This window comes from Oryctolagus cuniculus, chromosome 8, assembly GCF_051225735.1.
Source record: "Oryctolagus cuniculus isolate XC-2025 breed Fujian yellow rabbit chromosome 8, ASM5122573v1, whole genome shotgun sequence".
Classification (NCBI taxonomy): domain Eukaryota; kingdom Metazoa; phylum Chordata; class Mammalia; order Lagomorpha; family Leporidae; genus Oryctolagus; species Oryctolagus cuniculus.
The window spans coordinates 53,613,930-53,630,536 of NC_142874.1; the positions used below are offsets into that span (position 1 = coordinate 53,613,930).

The 16,607-nt window shown below is 47.5% G+C and overlaps 1 protein-coding gene across 1 annotated transcript in view; it reads left to right on the top strand.

Annotated features, from left to right (window-relative positions):
• The window catches only part of TBC1D9 (TBC1 domain family member 9), a 123,752-nt gene that overhangs the window by 100,622 nt on the left and 6,523 nt on the right, over positions 1–16,607 (top strand). Inside the window, exons 14-18 of the mRNA XM_002716945.6 lie at positions 5,709–5,807; positions 5,963–6,031; positions 9,064–9,304; positions 12,959–13,024; positions 13,829–13,915. Of these exons, the coding sequence (XP_002716991.1) occupies positions 5,709–5,807; positions 5,963–6,031; positions 9,064–9,304; positions 12,959–13,024; positions 13,829–13,915 (562 nt within the window). The remainder of the gene's footprint in view (positions 1–5,708; positions 5,808–5,962; positions 6,032–9,063; positions 9,305–12,958; positions 13,025–13,828; positions 13,916–16,607) is intronic.

Sequence of the window (16,607 nt, forward strand, 5' to 3'; positions counted from 1 at the left end):
TTATTTAATTTGTTTTGGCAAATCATTACAAAAGACATGAGACCTCAAGGAGCATAAAACATAATGCCTAGGTTTTGAAAATAGCAGTGTTGTATGAAAATATAAGAGATAGGCCTGCTTCCTGGCAGAGTTATGAAGGTGTCCCGTGGGAAGAGTCGTCGTGCGTAGAGGCTTCCTTAAGGACTGGAGTCCCCTAGAGAGGCAGCCCACTCAGCGGTGTGAACCCCTGACGTGCAGGGTCTTCCCCTCTCTGCCTGTCCTCGTTGCTCTGTGTCTTCTGCCTCCTCTGCCCTCCTTTCCCTCCCATCTCCGGCCCCTGAACATCCGTCCCTTCCCTACCCAGCCCCCAAGTTCACCCCTGCGGACAGAAACCTGCATCGTGGAGGAAGGGGTGGTGGAGTTCTTGGGGCGCTCCTTCAGTTGTATTTGAGAATCCATCTTTCGCCCCTGGTCTCTGCCTCGGGGTGTGCTTTTCTGTACCTCCAGAGACTCAACTTTCCTTCCTTTGTCCTCTCTCCCACCCACTCTTGAAGGCAGCAGAGCCCTCTTAACTACCTTCAGTATTTGAAGATTTTCTGATTCAAGAAAGGACTCTCAGGTGTCAGTGGTGCTTCACGGTCATGAGCTCTTCTGTATACGGGGGATGGGGTGGGGGGATATGTGCCCTCCAAATTAGGGAGACATTTAAGGAACCATCTTTGAGTGTAATTTGATGATCTCATCTTAGGTGTTTTTAGAAGTGGAAATAAACCGTAGACTTCGGATATTAGAAACAGTGGCTTCTTTTAATTTCAGTAAATTTCCCTCTGGTTGGGAAGACTTTTCACGTCTTTGTGTGGACCTAAGACCTCAGCTGAATTTCATTGTTGTGCTGTTTTTAAGCTGTAGCATCTGAACACATCAATGACGGCCCTTCTGGAGGGCTTAGGGTGGAGGAGCCTGTTGCACTTCACTGAGCAAGGCCCTTGTCTCTTTCTAAAATCTGTGTCTGTTCTGTGTCCATCCCTGTCTTCCCAGTAACTCAGTGTAAGCTTTGAAAACTGAGGCAGACCAAAGGGAGTGCCAGCCTGGGTCGTGGAGCTCTAGTTCACTCAGGAATGATAGCAGGACAGTGAGAGGCCAGAGAACTTATTTTTTTTTTTTAACATTTATTTATTTATTTGAAAGTCAGAGTTACATAGAGAGAGAACGAGAGGTAGAGAGAGAGAGAGAGAGGTCTTCCATCTGCTGGTTCACTCCCCAGTTGGCCGCAACAGCCAGAGCTGTGCCGATCTGAAGTCAGGAACCAAGTGCTTCTTCCAGGTCTCCCACATGGGTGCAGGAGCCCAAGGACTTGGGCCATCTTCTACTGCTTTCCCAGGCCACAGTAGAGAGCTGGATGGGAAGTGGAGCAGCCGGGACTCGAACCGGTGGCCATATGGGATGCCGGCACTGCAGGTGGCGGCTTTACCCGTTATACCACAGCGCCAGCCCCCAGGGAACTTATTCTTGAGACAGACTCAGCTGCACCTCCTTCCTCTGTCTGAGCTCCTTGCTCAGGGTTCCCAGTCTGTAGAAAAGAAAGGAAACCTCTGCAGACAGGCGGGTGGAGGTGGGAGGAAACCTTGGGCTGCCTACCTCGTTGCTGGTCAAAACAGCAAAAAGAAGTCACTGCCTGCATTGAAAATTGCCTGCTTGCTCATAAAAATGTTAGAAATTAGGTTGGGAGATTAGAAACAGGCCTCAGAAACACTCAGATAAGAATTGAGTGGTGGAAGAGATATAAATGAAGATGAATAATGTTGTTTATTGTTTAAGAAGGGCAGGATTTTAGAAAATTGAGGAGAAAGAAATTCTGGGGTTTTGTTGCACAATAGAGTGGCCGTAGATAAGGTACTACATATTTTTCTCAAAAGAAAAACCTAGAAAATATGACTTTGCATTGTTTTTACCATAAAAGTGATTAATGTTTAAGAAGACAGATATGTTTATCCTGATTTGAACATTACTCGGGAATATATATATTGAAGCATCACATATGTCAACTAAAGATAAATATAATAAAATATATATAAATAAAGATAAATATAGTAAAATGATTCTAGGCTCCCACCGTCCCAGCACTGCAGGAATTGTTGGTACATGGGGCATTAGTTCTTGTCATGGACCTGAAATGTGCAATGCTGGGGAAAGGCATGGGATCCAGACTCGGGCCCCTGCAGGACGTGCTGAGCCAGTATTTGTCCTACTCTGAGCGTTCATCTGTCAGTGTTCTCAAGGGCAGGAGGAGACAGACGCCCATACTTGTGGTCTTCTCGTTGCTCACTTTCCTCCCAGGTCCTCTGGAAAGAGCCAGGCAGGGATTGGAGCCCGAGTTTGCTGCAGAGGGAAGGGCCTTTGCCCTCTGCCTGTGGCGCGTTGCTGAGTCCTGGCTGAGGATCAGGCCTGAATTACATATCCAGTGCATGGGCTCTCTGAATGGGGGCCTGGGGGCAAATGGCTCTTTTTTTTTTTTTTTTTTTTTTTTTGACAGGCAGAGTGGACAGTGAGAGAGAGAGAGAGAGAGAGAGAGACAGAGAGAAAGGTCTTCCTTTTGCCGTTGATTCACCCTCTAATGGTCGCCGCGGCTGGCGCGCTGCAGCCGGCGCACCGCGCTGATCCGATGGCAGGAGCCAGGAGCCAGGTGCTTTTCCTGGTCTCCCATGGGGTGCAGGGCCCAAGCACCTGGGCCATCCTCCACTGCACTCCCTGGCCACAGCAGAGGGCTGGCCTGGAAGAGGGGCAACCGGGACAGAATCCGGCGCCCCAACCGGGACTAGAACCCGGTGTGCCGGCGCCGCAAGGCGGAGGATTAGCCTAGTGAGCCGCGGCGCCGGCTGCAAATGGCTCTTTTTAGTAACCATGCCGGTGTTGAACAGGAGTCGTGTTCCTCAGTACTTGGCATGGACTTACCTTTGTCTCTAACAGCAGTCCCACTAGGACAGTTTCAGGGTCTCATTTCACAGGGAAAGAAACTGAGGGTTAGAAAGCTGGACTGAATGGCCCACTCACCTAGCTAATTAGTGACTGAACAAGTCTTTGCATCAAACTGATGTTTGCTAAGCCTCCATTTGCTCATCTGTGAATAGGGCGTAAGACGAGGACTTGTTTCCCGGGACGATCACCAGGACTCGGTATTCAGCAGGTGTGTGTTGAGCATGTGCACGGATTTAGCCCTGTCTTCGAGTCTGGTAGACACAGTCTCTGGCGGTGGCTGCAATGCAAGGGGCAAAGGGCGGGGGTTCTATTCCTCCCAAGTTCGTGTCTCTGGTGAGGTGACATTGAGCAGACAGAGTGTCATGGGGGAGCAAGTGCATGGGTGCCCAAGAGAAGTGCAGCCCAGGGAGCAGGTGCAGCTGGCTGGGTGCTGGGTGAGGACGGAGCCCACAGCCTGTGCCTTTGGAGCAGCCAAAAGACTTGGAGGCTGCAGAGGTTGAGAAGGGGGTGAGCAGAGAGGCAGCTTTGGGAGGTGGGCAAGGCATGTAGGACCTGCAAGCCTTGCATACCTGTTGCCCTGAGGGAGAGGGAAGACCACTGGAGGTTTAAGTGGAAGAGTAGCATTATCTGGCTGCAGCTGGAGGAGGGTCACTCTTACTGCTGGGAGGAATCAAAGGCACAGTGTCTCAAGGAAGCAAGGAGATCAGTTAGAGGCTGCTTCAGGGAGGCTAGTGGCTAGGACCAGGGTGGAAAAGTGGGGGGGGGGGGTACTGTGGTGTAGCAGGTAAAGCCACCGCTTGCAGTGCCGGCAGTCTATATGGGCGCCAGTTCAAGTCCCGGCTGCTCCACTTCCGATCCAGCTCTTTGGTATGTCCTGGGACAGCAGTAGAAGATGGCCCAAGTGCTTGGGCCCCCACACCTGCATGGAAAGACCCGGAAGAAGCTCCTGGCTCCTGGCTTTGGATCGACGCAGCTCCAGCCGTTGCGGCCAATTGGGGAGTGAACCAGCAGATGGAAGACTTCTCTCTCTCTCTCTCCTCTCTCTCTGCCTCTCCTTCTCTCTGTGTGTAACTCTGACTTTCAAATAAATAAATAAAATCTTTATAAAAAAGTAGAGATGGGGGATGTGTAACACAGCAGTTGAGGTGCCACTAGGAATGCCCACGTCCCATATTGGGGTGTCCAGGTTCTAGGCCTGGCTCCATTTCTGATTCCAGCTTCCTGCTGATGTGCACCCTGGGAGGCAGTAGACAGTGGCTGGGCTGCTTGGATCCCTACCAAGTAGTGTTGGGTTCCCAGCTTCAATCTGGGCACAGCCCGGGCTGTTGCAGGCATTTGGGGGAATAAACCAGTAAATGGAAGATCTGTCTGTGCCTGTCTGTCTAAATGCAAGATCTATGTCTGCCTCTGCCTTTAAAAAACAACACACACACACACACACAAAACTTAATAAAAAATTTTTTTAACAAGCTCTCTAATAAAGTAGAGGTGTTGAAAAGTGGTTGGGCATCCCTAGGACCCAGGTGTTGGAAGACAAAGAAGTCTGAAAACTTCTCATGGTGTGGGTGGACAATGACAGATTTAACACTGTGCGCTGGGTTTGCCTGATTTGTTATCTGAATCCATTGTTTTGAATTTCATATAAATTGAAATGTACAGCAAGTACTCTTGCAGCTGTGGTTTTCTGTTGCTCGGTATTATGATTGTGAGGTTTCAGCATACAGTGTTTGCATTGCTGCATCATAATCCATTGTGTGCTCATTGGGGGAAGTGTGTTTTGACCCGGGCACTCCTTTCTGGTAGTCAGAACCCAAGAGTACACCTTTTATGTGTCTGCTTCACGTTCAGTAGTTCCTTGCTTTTGGCTGATAGTGTCACTAATGAATATTCTAGTTACATCTCCTGGTTAAAAACAGACACTTTACCTTGGGGTATGTGCTTAGGAGTAGAATATCTTGATCATAGGAATTTGTGTTCAAATTTAGTCAATCCAGCCAGCCAGATTTCCCGAACCAGCAGTCTATGGGAGTTTGGGCAGCATGTCCTCACCAATACTTGGTGTTGTCAATCAGCTTTCCTTTGTGCTTTAAATGCATTTGACCTTTGCAGTCATTGCTACTGTAGGTCTAAGCTTCATGTTTTCAGTAGAGTTGCTTTGTCTTTTCTTTTGCTTCCCTAAGAGGTGTAAAACCTGCCATAACCCTTGTCTCCCTCCAATGGGAAGACTCACTTGGATTTGCAATTTAGTTGCACACACTTGGAGGCACTGCTAGGCTTTTGGAATCTGATGAAAGGGCTGGCTCACAGCGTCTCCATCTAGAGGCACACAGCGTGGATTTCTGGGCTAGATGGACAAATGCTGTTGAGTTCTAGAGCTCAGCAGCAGGGAAGGGAGCGCCCCTTCTCGTCTGCAGTCAGCCTGGGACCAGAGACCCCCTCTCTTCTTGTCAAGGAAATTCTCGCATTGAAGCGTTGTTTCACCTGCAAATAAACATTGTCATGCAAACCTTCCTCTGGACGAACTGTTCACTTACGGAAGACACTCTGGACTCCGAAAGTTAGTTCAGCTGCAGAGATGCGTGGGAATTCCTGGCTATCTCTTTATGGTTGTTAAATGGCTTTAAAGCACTAAGGCCAAGGGTAGTCTCAGCTGCCTTGTCACCTGCCCAAGTGCTTTGATGAACCATTCTGCAGCTGCGGCACTGCACATCAGCCAGATGTTTTTCAAAAATACCAGTATTGCTCCTTTCCAGAAATTTGGAACCATCCGGGCTGACTTGATTGAGCAGATGCGATTCAAACAGAGACTGAAAGTGATCCAGACGCTGGAGGACACCACGAAACGGAACGTGGTGAGTCCCTGGGAAGCTGCACCTGACCAGGTCCCGGCACCCTGGCTCAGCTCCTGAGCTCCTGCCTGACAGGACTGGGGATGACGTCAGGCGCTTTACCCATATGACACGTATTTGAGTTTGTGAGCAATTCTTTGTACTTATTATTCATTTAGGTTCGAACCATTGTGACAGAAACTTCCTTTACCATCGATGAGCTTGAAGAACTTTACGCCCTTTTCAAGGTGAGTGTCAAAGGCAGGTAGTGCCCAAGAGAATAGAAGAGTTCACCATGATAATCCAGTTCTTGATTTTTCTGTCAAATTGTGAAGGGATAGCATCAGCCTCCACGTGTGTAAATTGCAAGGTAGAGCCGAGAGTACAGAATGAAAGAACTTACAGGAAAAATGAACATACTCGTGTTCCTATAACTAACTTAAGTTGATGTTTTAGCCCCGTTCCCCTCCATATAATATTCTAGCTATTTCCCTAAGCCTGAAGAAAACATGTTTCTAATACTCAGAAGTGATCAAGTTTAAATTCTGCCTGAAATTCTTTTCCTATATAAAGGTGAAAGCACCCTTAAGAAAAGATAACATGGAACTAGAACAAGAGGGAAAAAAAGAAACAGCTTAAGTGTCCAAGGGAAAGCAAAATTGGTTAAGTTTTGGGGATTTCTGTTTTGTCATTCCCTCTCCCCAACCTTGATCCTTAATAAGAAAGTATGATAGCAGTAAACACAGCAGTGTGTAATTTTTTTCTTCTAGAAAAAAAATCATCATAACCATCATTCTCAACACCTTTGGTTACAGTGTGGTAATTGACAGGGGAAAAAATGTTTGCAAAATGTCTTTTATACAGGTACCAGTCTTATCAGGGTCTCTAATGACAATCAGCTAAGTGCGGCTGTTGTGAGCAAAGATAGGAGCCAAGGAAACACAGGGGGAGAGATAAAGATCAGCATCCCAGACGGCTGCTAGTGGCCGGAGGGCACCGCCATTTATTTATTAATGATTGATTTCTTTTTCCCCAGTGCCTAGTGAACTTCCGTCCCCTACATGTGCTGAGATCATAGATAGTGATCAGTCATCAGTGCGGTGCCAGCCCTCATTCTGGTGAGGACAGAAGGCTCAGAGAGACCGAAGCTCTCTGTTTCAGAGCTGCCTAGTGCGGCCTTTGTGCCACAGCAGTGTGGGCAACAGCGCCTCCTACAGCCTCCTTGCAGCACCTGCAGTCTCCATCATGGGCCAGCTCAGTGAGATTTTCTTCGTCAGCACCTGTAACTAATGATGCAGGGTTAGGCCGGCGATCCATCAGGCAGGTGTTCCCTCTGTTTCATAAGAGGAAAAAGAATGATCCAAAGTGCATCCAGCTGTAAAGGCATGCTAAAGATGGGAAGAAATCTGCTTCCCAGGGCGGTGGGAGCTAGGACCACTGTACACAAGTGGGAGTGGCCCCTGGAGGCAGCCAGACCGCAGACAGACAAGAGAAGGGCTGTGCATAAGGAAGAGCCCCACTTTGAGGGGCACCAGGAGGAGGCGGACCTGGGCTGGCTGTGCAGAAGTTTCAGATCGGGAGATGGTGAAGCCATGGCTTGCCAGGCTTGGCTGTCATGGCTGCCCTCTCTGGTCTGTGCACATTCAGGTACTGGGGATGTCCTTGGAACCCCGAGACTATGCCTGAAGAAACAGGTCTTTCTTACACTCAGACACCCTGCCCTGAGGGTGCACTGACAAACATGAGTCCCCTGGGGATCCTGAGAACAACTCTGAAAAGAACCGGAGACCCAGGACTGATGCCAGAGATGGGGAGGAGCCCTGGTACTGGTGGGATCCAAGACAGAAACTTCAGTTCTTGACTCATTCTTCAGTCTTTGGAACATTTTAATTGGCATTGGCTTTAATTCCGTTTCCCAAACATTTTACTGAGTCATTGGTATGTGTCAGGCTCCCTGCCAGATTTTTCCCATGCTTTAGAAAGTCAGTTGCTTGCTCTGTTCCTGCAGTGGCAAAGCACTGGTGCAGTCCCCCTCCTGGGGAGCCTAGGGCTTGGGTTGCTGGGTAAACCTGGGTGGGGAGAGGGGGAAGGCCACGCCCTGAGGCAGACGTGGTAGGAGCTATGTTTCAGGCTGGCTCTGTCCTAGTTTCTCATACACTCTTGCAGAGTGAGTCCTCCTGTTCCCGTCTCTGGGCCCTCACCGCCACATCTTGGGTCCCAGCAAGGAACAAGGAACAAGGAGAATGCTCAGTATGACTTACTTCCTCTTGGAGGATGGTGAGCTCCGTGAGAGTGACTGCGCCCATGTGCAGGCCCGGAGCAGAGTATCTGGGGTGCTTAGGAAATGCTTTATCGGCTGATGCAGCTCAGCCGGAGCCGACTCCTCCCAGGGGTGTATCACCAGCACCGTTCTGTCCACAGAGGCCTGCTGGGCTGCACGCAGACGCTCCATAGCACAGCTCAGCCTAGCAGGCCACTGCCGCCTCCACAGGGACCTCCCTCCCTCTCACATCCCATTCCCTCTGCACTGCTGCCAGGAATACAGCCCAAGGCCCTGGACAACCTTGCTGCTACTATCCTTTATTCTTCTGGGTTGCCCTCTATAGTTTTTCCTCTCTCCTCTTCCTCCTTCTTCTCCTCCTCCTCCTCCTTTTCCTTCTTCCCTATTAACTAAGAAATTCCTAGTGAACAATTATGATAAAGACACTGGTCATCTTTTCAACTTTTCTAAGCAAAAGCCAAATTGAAGGCCTACACACAGCTGACTCCCCTATTTCTCAGAACCCACAGACAAAAGAGAAAAAGATCTGTCTCGAAAGTGCCATTTCCTGTTTTGATGTTATGCATGCTTGTAGGAAGATACTCAGGACAGCAGGAAGTAAAGTAAACATAGAGTCCTGCTTCTCATGCCTCTCTCGTCTTCCCCACCTGCCACCGAGAGCTAACTAGAAATGTGTGTGTTGGAGGAGTGTCCTAGGCCTTACTATTGCATCCTTTATTTTTCTGGTCTTCTTGGAATGGAAGCCTGTTTCTCCCCGAGGCAACATGACCTCATAAATAAAGAGGCTGCCTTGCTCTCAAGTACAGAAACCAGAAGCTCCCTGCTGGAGCCACATCTCCATTCTCACCATCGCAGCTCCCGTGCTGATCCCGTGTCTCCATTTGTGCATGTGTGAAGTCGGGGGAACACACGCTTGTGGATGGGATACCACCTGACAGTACCTGTGTGGCTGGGGACAAGGGAAAGCAGGTGCTGATCATACAGGTCTCTCTCTTGCAGGCAGAGCATCTAACCAGCTGCTACTGGGGTGGGAGCAGCAATGCTCTGGACCGACACGACCCCAGCCTGCCTTACCTCGAACAGTACCGCATCGACTTCGAGCAGTTCAAGGGCATGTTTGCTCTTCTGTTCCCCTGGGCCTGTGGAACACACTCTGACGTGCTGGCCTCCCGCTTGTTCCAGTTACTGGATGAAAATGGAGACTCCCTGATAAACTTCCGAGAGTTTGTCTCTGGGCTAAGTAAGGATGTGATATTATTGCATGAGTACAGTAACTGGGGTGGGGGAGTTCACCCCAGTGGTCCCTAGTGCTGTCCTCAGAGCCACAGCCCTGTTCTGCTCTGAAGATTGGGTCTAAAGGGCAGAGCAGCAGCTGTGAAGGTTTGCCAACTGATTATAAAGTGTGTTTTTATGTAATGGATATGTGGGTACATCATTGCCTTCTCTATTAGATAGGCCACAACAGGAGTTAAAAGTATGTTATCAGAGAAGTTGCATGACAGTAACATGCCAACATCAACACTGAAACCAAAAACCATGATAATTTACAAGGGAAAAAGTGATAAGTGGGTAGTGGTTTGCTTTCTTTTTATATATGTAATTATGTGTGTGTGTGTGTATATATATATGCACAATGTGTGTTTATATATACACATACATATGCAATTACACACTCTACAATTATGCATATGCTCTATTTTCAGTTATATGCAACTTTATATGATTTCCATATATTTCACAGAACATTTCATAATGTTTTCATAGTGGGTCGAGTACCCACAGCCCCTGTGCCGTCTCCCTGGAGGCCCTTTCTGGCCATCCCGCCAGCCGCAAGGACTGCCTGTCCTGAGCATACGCACCTGCACTGCACTGCTCGCGGCTGCTCGCGGCTGGCCGCTTCTCATGTTCGTGGGCCCGCTTGTTTACTGCACTGTATTCTTAGACCATCTTGTTCCATTTATAGCTGGAGAGCAGTAGAGCCCGACCAACCTGATGTGAGGCTGTGGATGCAGCAGGCATTGTCAGGCTGCCCGAAATGAGCTGAGACAGGTTTTTAGTTTTGTTTTGTGTTTTAATTATTGTAATTGTGTCACTCTGTGACCTTAGGCCGCTTAGATTAAAATGATGTGCCCAAGGGAAAGCCGAAGGGTGAGGTGTACACAGGCCAAGGACGGTTATAGAGAAAACCCTAAATCTCTAAAATATGGAAGGTACAAAGACGAGAGAAAGTTGGTTTTTAAAATGGTGAAAGTCCTCTTAGGTTAAAAAAAAAAGGCATAAGAAACTCATCTGCTCATCGGTACGCTTAATAAGGGATGGGAATGCAGAGGAAGCAGCCTTTATCGAGGGCAGGCACTGTTCAGTGGTTAGAACTTGTTCCGTGTCGCTTAACGCATGCAACAGCCCTGCGCACCAGCACTCATCATGCCAGCTACCGCTTACATAGCACTGCCCAGCTGCTTTTTGTGTGTTTAACTTGCAAACTTTGTGTTTGAATCGAGTTACCCTGAAGGCACAGTTTGTGCCACTACTGTAGTATTTTATTGCCTGTGTCAGTTCAGGCTGCTGTAGCAGAATTCCTTAGAATGGGTAATTTCTAAGGCACAGAAATGTACGGTTCACAGTCCCACTGGAGGCGCTAGCAGGTTGAGCTTCTCTCAATGGCCCGTTCCTCACACACGGAGCCTCTGGGTCCTCACATGGCGGAAGAGCAAGCTGCCTCCCTCCAGCCTCTCCCGTAAGGCACCGGAACCCGTCAGGAGGGCAGCGCTTCTAGGAGCCGATCGCCTCCCAAAGGCTCCACCTCGTGATGCCAGCACAGTTGGGATTCAGTTCCAGCACATGAATCTGAGGGGGACACGGGCATTCAAACCCCACGATTACCTATCTGATTACTGTTATCCTCATTTTCAGCTAAAAAAAAAAAAAAAAAAGAAAAGGAATCTCAGAAAAGTAACTTACTCAGACATTAATTGTTAGCCAGAAAATAAAGATCTGTCATTGAACTCAGTTGAGAAGCACAGTGAATATAGGCTGGACCCACGCTTCAAAGGCAGGCTGGCCATCTCAAAAGCTTGATCTTTTCTTGCCACTCTATGTTGAGAATGCAAGGGGGAATTTGTTGGGGGGAGGGGGTGGAGGAGGTATTAATTTTTAAGTTATACATGTAGTGTATAAGTACATTCTACTTTTCAAAAAAAGCGAAGTCTTCAGACGAGACTCAAGACCCTTTGACCCTATGCTAACCTGTGACCCTATCCTAATCTTTTCTGTTCCTCCAGGAACTCCTAATTCCTGTAGTGCTGTCCATCCAAAAGGGAATTGTAAAAACTTTGCACAGAGCTAAGGAGCAGAGCTGGAGAAAGTAACAGAAATAGATGATGCTTAGAAAGCAGCCAACACAGCACTTGACACAAGGGGAGGGGCCAATAGATGTCCGTCATTATTTCCACAGTTAGTGTTGTTACTTAATATGCACACACCTCGGGGTTTGGATGACTGTGTGGTCAGTAGGAAGCTCCGAAGTGAGAGTGTCAGAAGTGGAATGAAAACTTGGCTCTACAAATGTATGGTTCTTACGTTCCGTCATTCCCTGCCAGAAAGCTCTGGAACCGTGTCCAGGGGGATGTTGACTGAGGAGTTAACAGTGAGGGTGGATGAGGGTAAGAATAGGGCAGGGATGGAAGTCACGTGATGCGGGAGCCTTGGCAGTGCAGGAGATGTGGAACCTAGGCGGATAAACGTGTCGTGCAGGGAGGAGCTTGGGTGCGACAGGGCAGCTGTCCTTGGAATCTGAAGGCTATTGCGTGGAAAAGGCAAAGGACCTGCCCTGTCTGGCTCCAGAGAGTGGAACAAGGAGGAGAGGAATTCTGTGCCGTTTCTGAGTCATGGATTCTTTGAGATTTGAACATGATTGTGCACATTTTCTTTGTGCACATAATCCTAAATTTTCACGTTTTTATGGGGTTTATGGACTTTATAAAGTTGACAATATATGTGAAGGCCTTAGACTATAGGAAAATCACAGAGGAACTTGTAGCATGTAGTGACTACATCAGTGGGGCGGGATGCCTCTGGTATAATGAGCTCATGTCTGAGAAGGTACCAGTAAGTGCTAGATTCCTGTCTCACATGCTGTGCAGAAGAGATGGGTCAGACAAGATACCCTACTGTTCTTCCAGCCAACATTCTAAGGCTCCTCTCGCCCTTCTTTTTCCAAATCTGATCCATCCCTTTCTTGTTTGGAAAGGCAGAGTGACAGAGAAGAGACAGAGAGCGATTTAGCTAGGTGTCCTGAGAATACATATGCACAAAGGACTGTCTGGTTCTAGGAATAAAGATCCACGTTGAAAGGAGAAAGAACAGGCTTGTTTTGATTTGAAGCTCTGGTAATATAATGGCAGCTAGAATAAGTGAAAATGAAGAAACTTTTGGAAAACCCAAAAACAGGTAAAGATCACTAAAATGAGTAATTTGAGGTGATTTCAAACATACTTGAAGATTATTTCTGAACTCTGATAGTTATTCAAGATGTTGGGGCCCTCTTGTGTGCCCTTTCTCAATAATAACTCTATTATGTGCCAGGTAGCAATCGAATTGTTTTTTGTCTACTAATACATTTGCTCCTAACAATTCCTGTGTTCCTGATGTCAAGACCTCTGGAAGAATATGCTGCTGCCATCTCACTTTACAAAGCAGAAGCTGACGTATAGAGAGGGCAGTTGGTGACGGTAAAGATTTTGAAACCAAGCTTGCTGGCTCCAGAGCTCCTAACCCAAGTGTGTTCTGGCCAGGACTTTTGTCAAATAATATCTTAGTTCCAATTTGCAAAGAACAGACCACACGGGGAACAATAAGCTGGTGCATTTCACATTGCTATTTATGTGACTTCCAGGTGCCGCGTGCCATGGGGATCTCACAGAGAAGCTCAAACTTCTGTACAAGATGCATGTCTTGCCTGGTAAGTGAGCTACACAGAGCTGCATGTGAACCTGAAATGAGGACCTAGCTTGAAATCTCGTTATTATTATTATTCGGTGTACACTGTTTGCTTCTTTTTGATATATGAAATCATTGGTCCCTAAGAACAAACTGAATCAGGACTATTTATATAAGTTCCTGAGTCAGCCCAGGCTTGATCCTGTGGTCCCTTGTCTGTCTGATGTATGAGTTGTGGTCGTGGACAAGAGCAGGCATCTACAGGAGAAAGAATAGATAGCATTTGGTCCCCCACAGACTACCAGGATTGTGAGGGGAAAAAAATCCGTGTAGGAGTCACTGAGGTCTGCATGGGAGAGCAATTCTAATAGGAAGCAGGGAGAAAGATGGTAGAATGTGAATTCAGTTGTAAACTGAACTAGTTCTGGCTGGGATATACCTAGCAAATATTTTTTAAAAAACAAAAACAGGAATGATTGGCTTATGGGTAGAGATAGGGTGATCCATAGGTTTGGGAATTATCTTTTATAAGGTATAGTTTTCTCAAGTTTAGTTCATTTGGCATTATTCCATGGAATTTGGGAAAATTTCCATAAAAAGGAAAATGTGAAGGGACACTTGTTGTATAGAACTGTTAAAAAGGAAGGCGGAGTTGGGAACAGAGGAGATGCTACTGAGGTTTTGGAGACAGTGGGCATTCAAGGCCCCTCAGTGATGTGATCCCACTGCACCTTGTCCCCAGTGTCATTTTCTTTATTAGTTAAAGTGCGCCTGCCCTGAGTCCTGACCCTGCCAATGTGAAAACGATGCTCCCTCCCCTCTCTAGAGCCATCTTCTGATCAGGATGAGCCAGATTCTGCTTTTGAAGCAACTCAGTACTTCTTTGAAGATATCACCCCAGAATGTACACACGGTAGGTGGCTTTTCTCATGAAAAATGCTATGTTTATCTTCTACAGAACCTTCTATTGGGAAAATATTTGCCTCCCAAATATACTTCCAGAGAAATATGTGAGTATGGCTGCTTAATATGTTATTTCACCTTTAGTTTTTTGAAAAAAAAAAAAAAAAAAGTTTGTTTATTTGAAAGGCAGAGAAAGGGAGAGAAAGAGAGATTTTATTGACTGGTTCACATCCCAAATGCTCAGAACAGCCAGGGATTCTATGTGGACCTCCCACATGGGTGACAGGGACCCAAGTACCTGAGCCATCATATGCTGTCTCTTAGGGAGTGTGTTAGCAGGGAGTGGATCTGTTATGGGATGGGAATGTCCGAAGCAGCCACCTAATCCCCTGGGCTACAACATCTGCAACATTGGCCTCTCCCTTTGCATTTGTAGGTTGAGCAACTCCTGGGGAGCAGGTGTAGCTGCCCATGGGAGGGAGCATGCATGTTATATCCCACTGGGTTGGAACAAACGTGTCCTGTAGACCCATACACTTTGTCCTCTCCCTGCTAGGGTCAGGCTCATTACGAATGTCGTCCTGTTGTTTGCAGCAATCCAGAATGGGGACTGGCCTTTATATCAAAAACTGTCCTCTGGTATCTCTCCTTGCTCTCTAACAGGTGGGCAGACTATGGCTCCACAGTCCAAATCTGGGCCCATTACCCATTTTTAAAGATTTATTTTTTATTTATTTGAAAAGCAGAGTTATAGAGAGAGGAGGAAAGACACAGAGAGAAAGATCTTTCACCTGCTGGTTCATTCCCCAAATGACCACAACGGCCAGGGCTGGTCTAGGATGAAGCCAGGAGCCAGGAGCTTCTTCTAGGTCTCTCACCTGGGTGCAGGGGCCCAAGCACTTGGGCCATCTTCTGGTTTTTTCTCAGGCTATTAGCAGGGAGCCAGATTGGAAGTGGAGCAGCTGGGACTCAAACCAGCTCCCATACGGAATGCCGGTATTGCAGGCAGAGGCTTAACCCACTGTGCCACAGTGCCAGCGCCCCCACTGCCTATTTTGTAGAACTTGTGAACTAAGAATGGTTTTTACATTTTAAAGTGGTTTTTAAAAATTAAAAAGGGAAATAGTATCTCTTACCATGTGAGAAGTATTGAAAATTTAAACTTTGATGCCTATACAGAAAGTTTTATTTGAACACAGCTAAGTTCATCCATTTATGTTTGGCCTGTGGTTATTTCCATGCTGCAGTGGCAGAGCCGAGCAGTTAAGACCAAGATCATATGCACTGCAGAGCTCAGAAGGTCCCACATCCCCAGATTCAATCTGTGTGTTGAAGATTATCTGAAAAATAATTGCATTTGTAATGGACGTGCACAGACATTTTGTTCATCATTATTCCCTAAACAATATACAACAACAACAGCAACGATTTGCCTTGCATTTGCATTGTGTTAGGTGTTGTAAGTCATCCAGAGATGACTTGACGCGTGCGGGGGGAAGGGTTATGTGCTAATACAGTGACTTGTATGTATAAGGCACTGGAGCGTCTCTGGATGTTGGTATCCCAGGGGTCCTGGACTCAATGCACCTCAGATACTGAGGAGTTGATTGTACTTACTGGCTGGCTTTTTACAGAAGAAGTTTGGCAATCCTTGTCCTCGTGTCTAGCAGGTCTGTGTTTGTGTGATTAGGCCCACCGTATATATCTCTAAATACGTAGCTGTTTTGTCTCCTGTGAGCAGTATTCTCAGCTGCTGCTGCAGTAAGTAGCTTACTTCCAATTCATCCTTAGGACAGTTTCCTCGCCTCACCCAAATCCAGAAGTAAACGTGGGTTGCCCCTGGGTTCGTCTGCCTGTTAAATCTGCCATCCCAGAGCAAACATAACTTGGACTTGCTTTTAAACTCTGAGCGCCAGAGGCACCGAGCAGGGAGACAGGGCTGGACTCAGGCTGGCAGGACTGGCAGGACAAGTTGTGGACAGCAGCCTTGCACGGAATGCAGGCTCTGCACACTGTTAGCTAGTGGCTACATGCAGGGTCCTGCCGCTCAGAACCTGCTTCCTTGTGTGGAGGATGGAGAGAGAGCAGGGCTGTCTTAACAGGTGCAGTTAGGGCCTGATGGGAGCAAGGCTTTTCGTAACCAGGCACATCTTAAAATATTCTTTTTTAAAAAGGATTTATTTATTTACTTGAGAAGCAGAATTAGAGAGAGAGAGGTCTTTTTTTTAATTAATTAATTTATTTGAAAGGTAGAGTTACAGAGAGGCAGAGAGAAAGAGAGAGAGAGGGCTGGCGCTGTGGCTCACTAGGCTAATCCTCTGCCTGCGGCGGTAGCACACCAGGTTCTAGTCCCAGTCGGGGCGCCAGATTCTTTCCTGGTTGGTCCTCTTCCAGTCCAGCTCTCTGCTGTGGCCTGGGAGTGCAGTGGAGGATGGCTCAAGTGCTTGGGCCCTGCACCCGCATGGGAGACCAGGAGAAGCACCTGGCTCCTGGCTTTGGATCAGCGCAGTGCACCTGCTGCAGTGTGCTGGCCGCAGCATCCATTAGGGGGTGAACCAACGGAAAAGGAAGACCTTTCTCTCTGTCTCTCTCTCTCACTGTCCACTCTGCCTGTCAAAAAAAAAAAAAAAAAAGAGAGAGAGAGAGAGAGAGAGGGGAGAGGTCTTCCAGGAGCTTCTTCTGGGTCTCCCATGTAGGTGCAG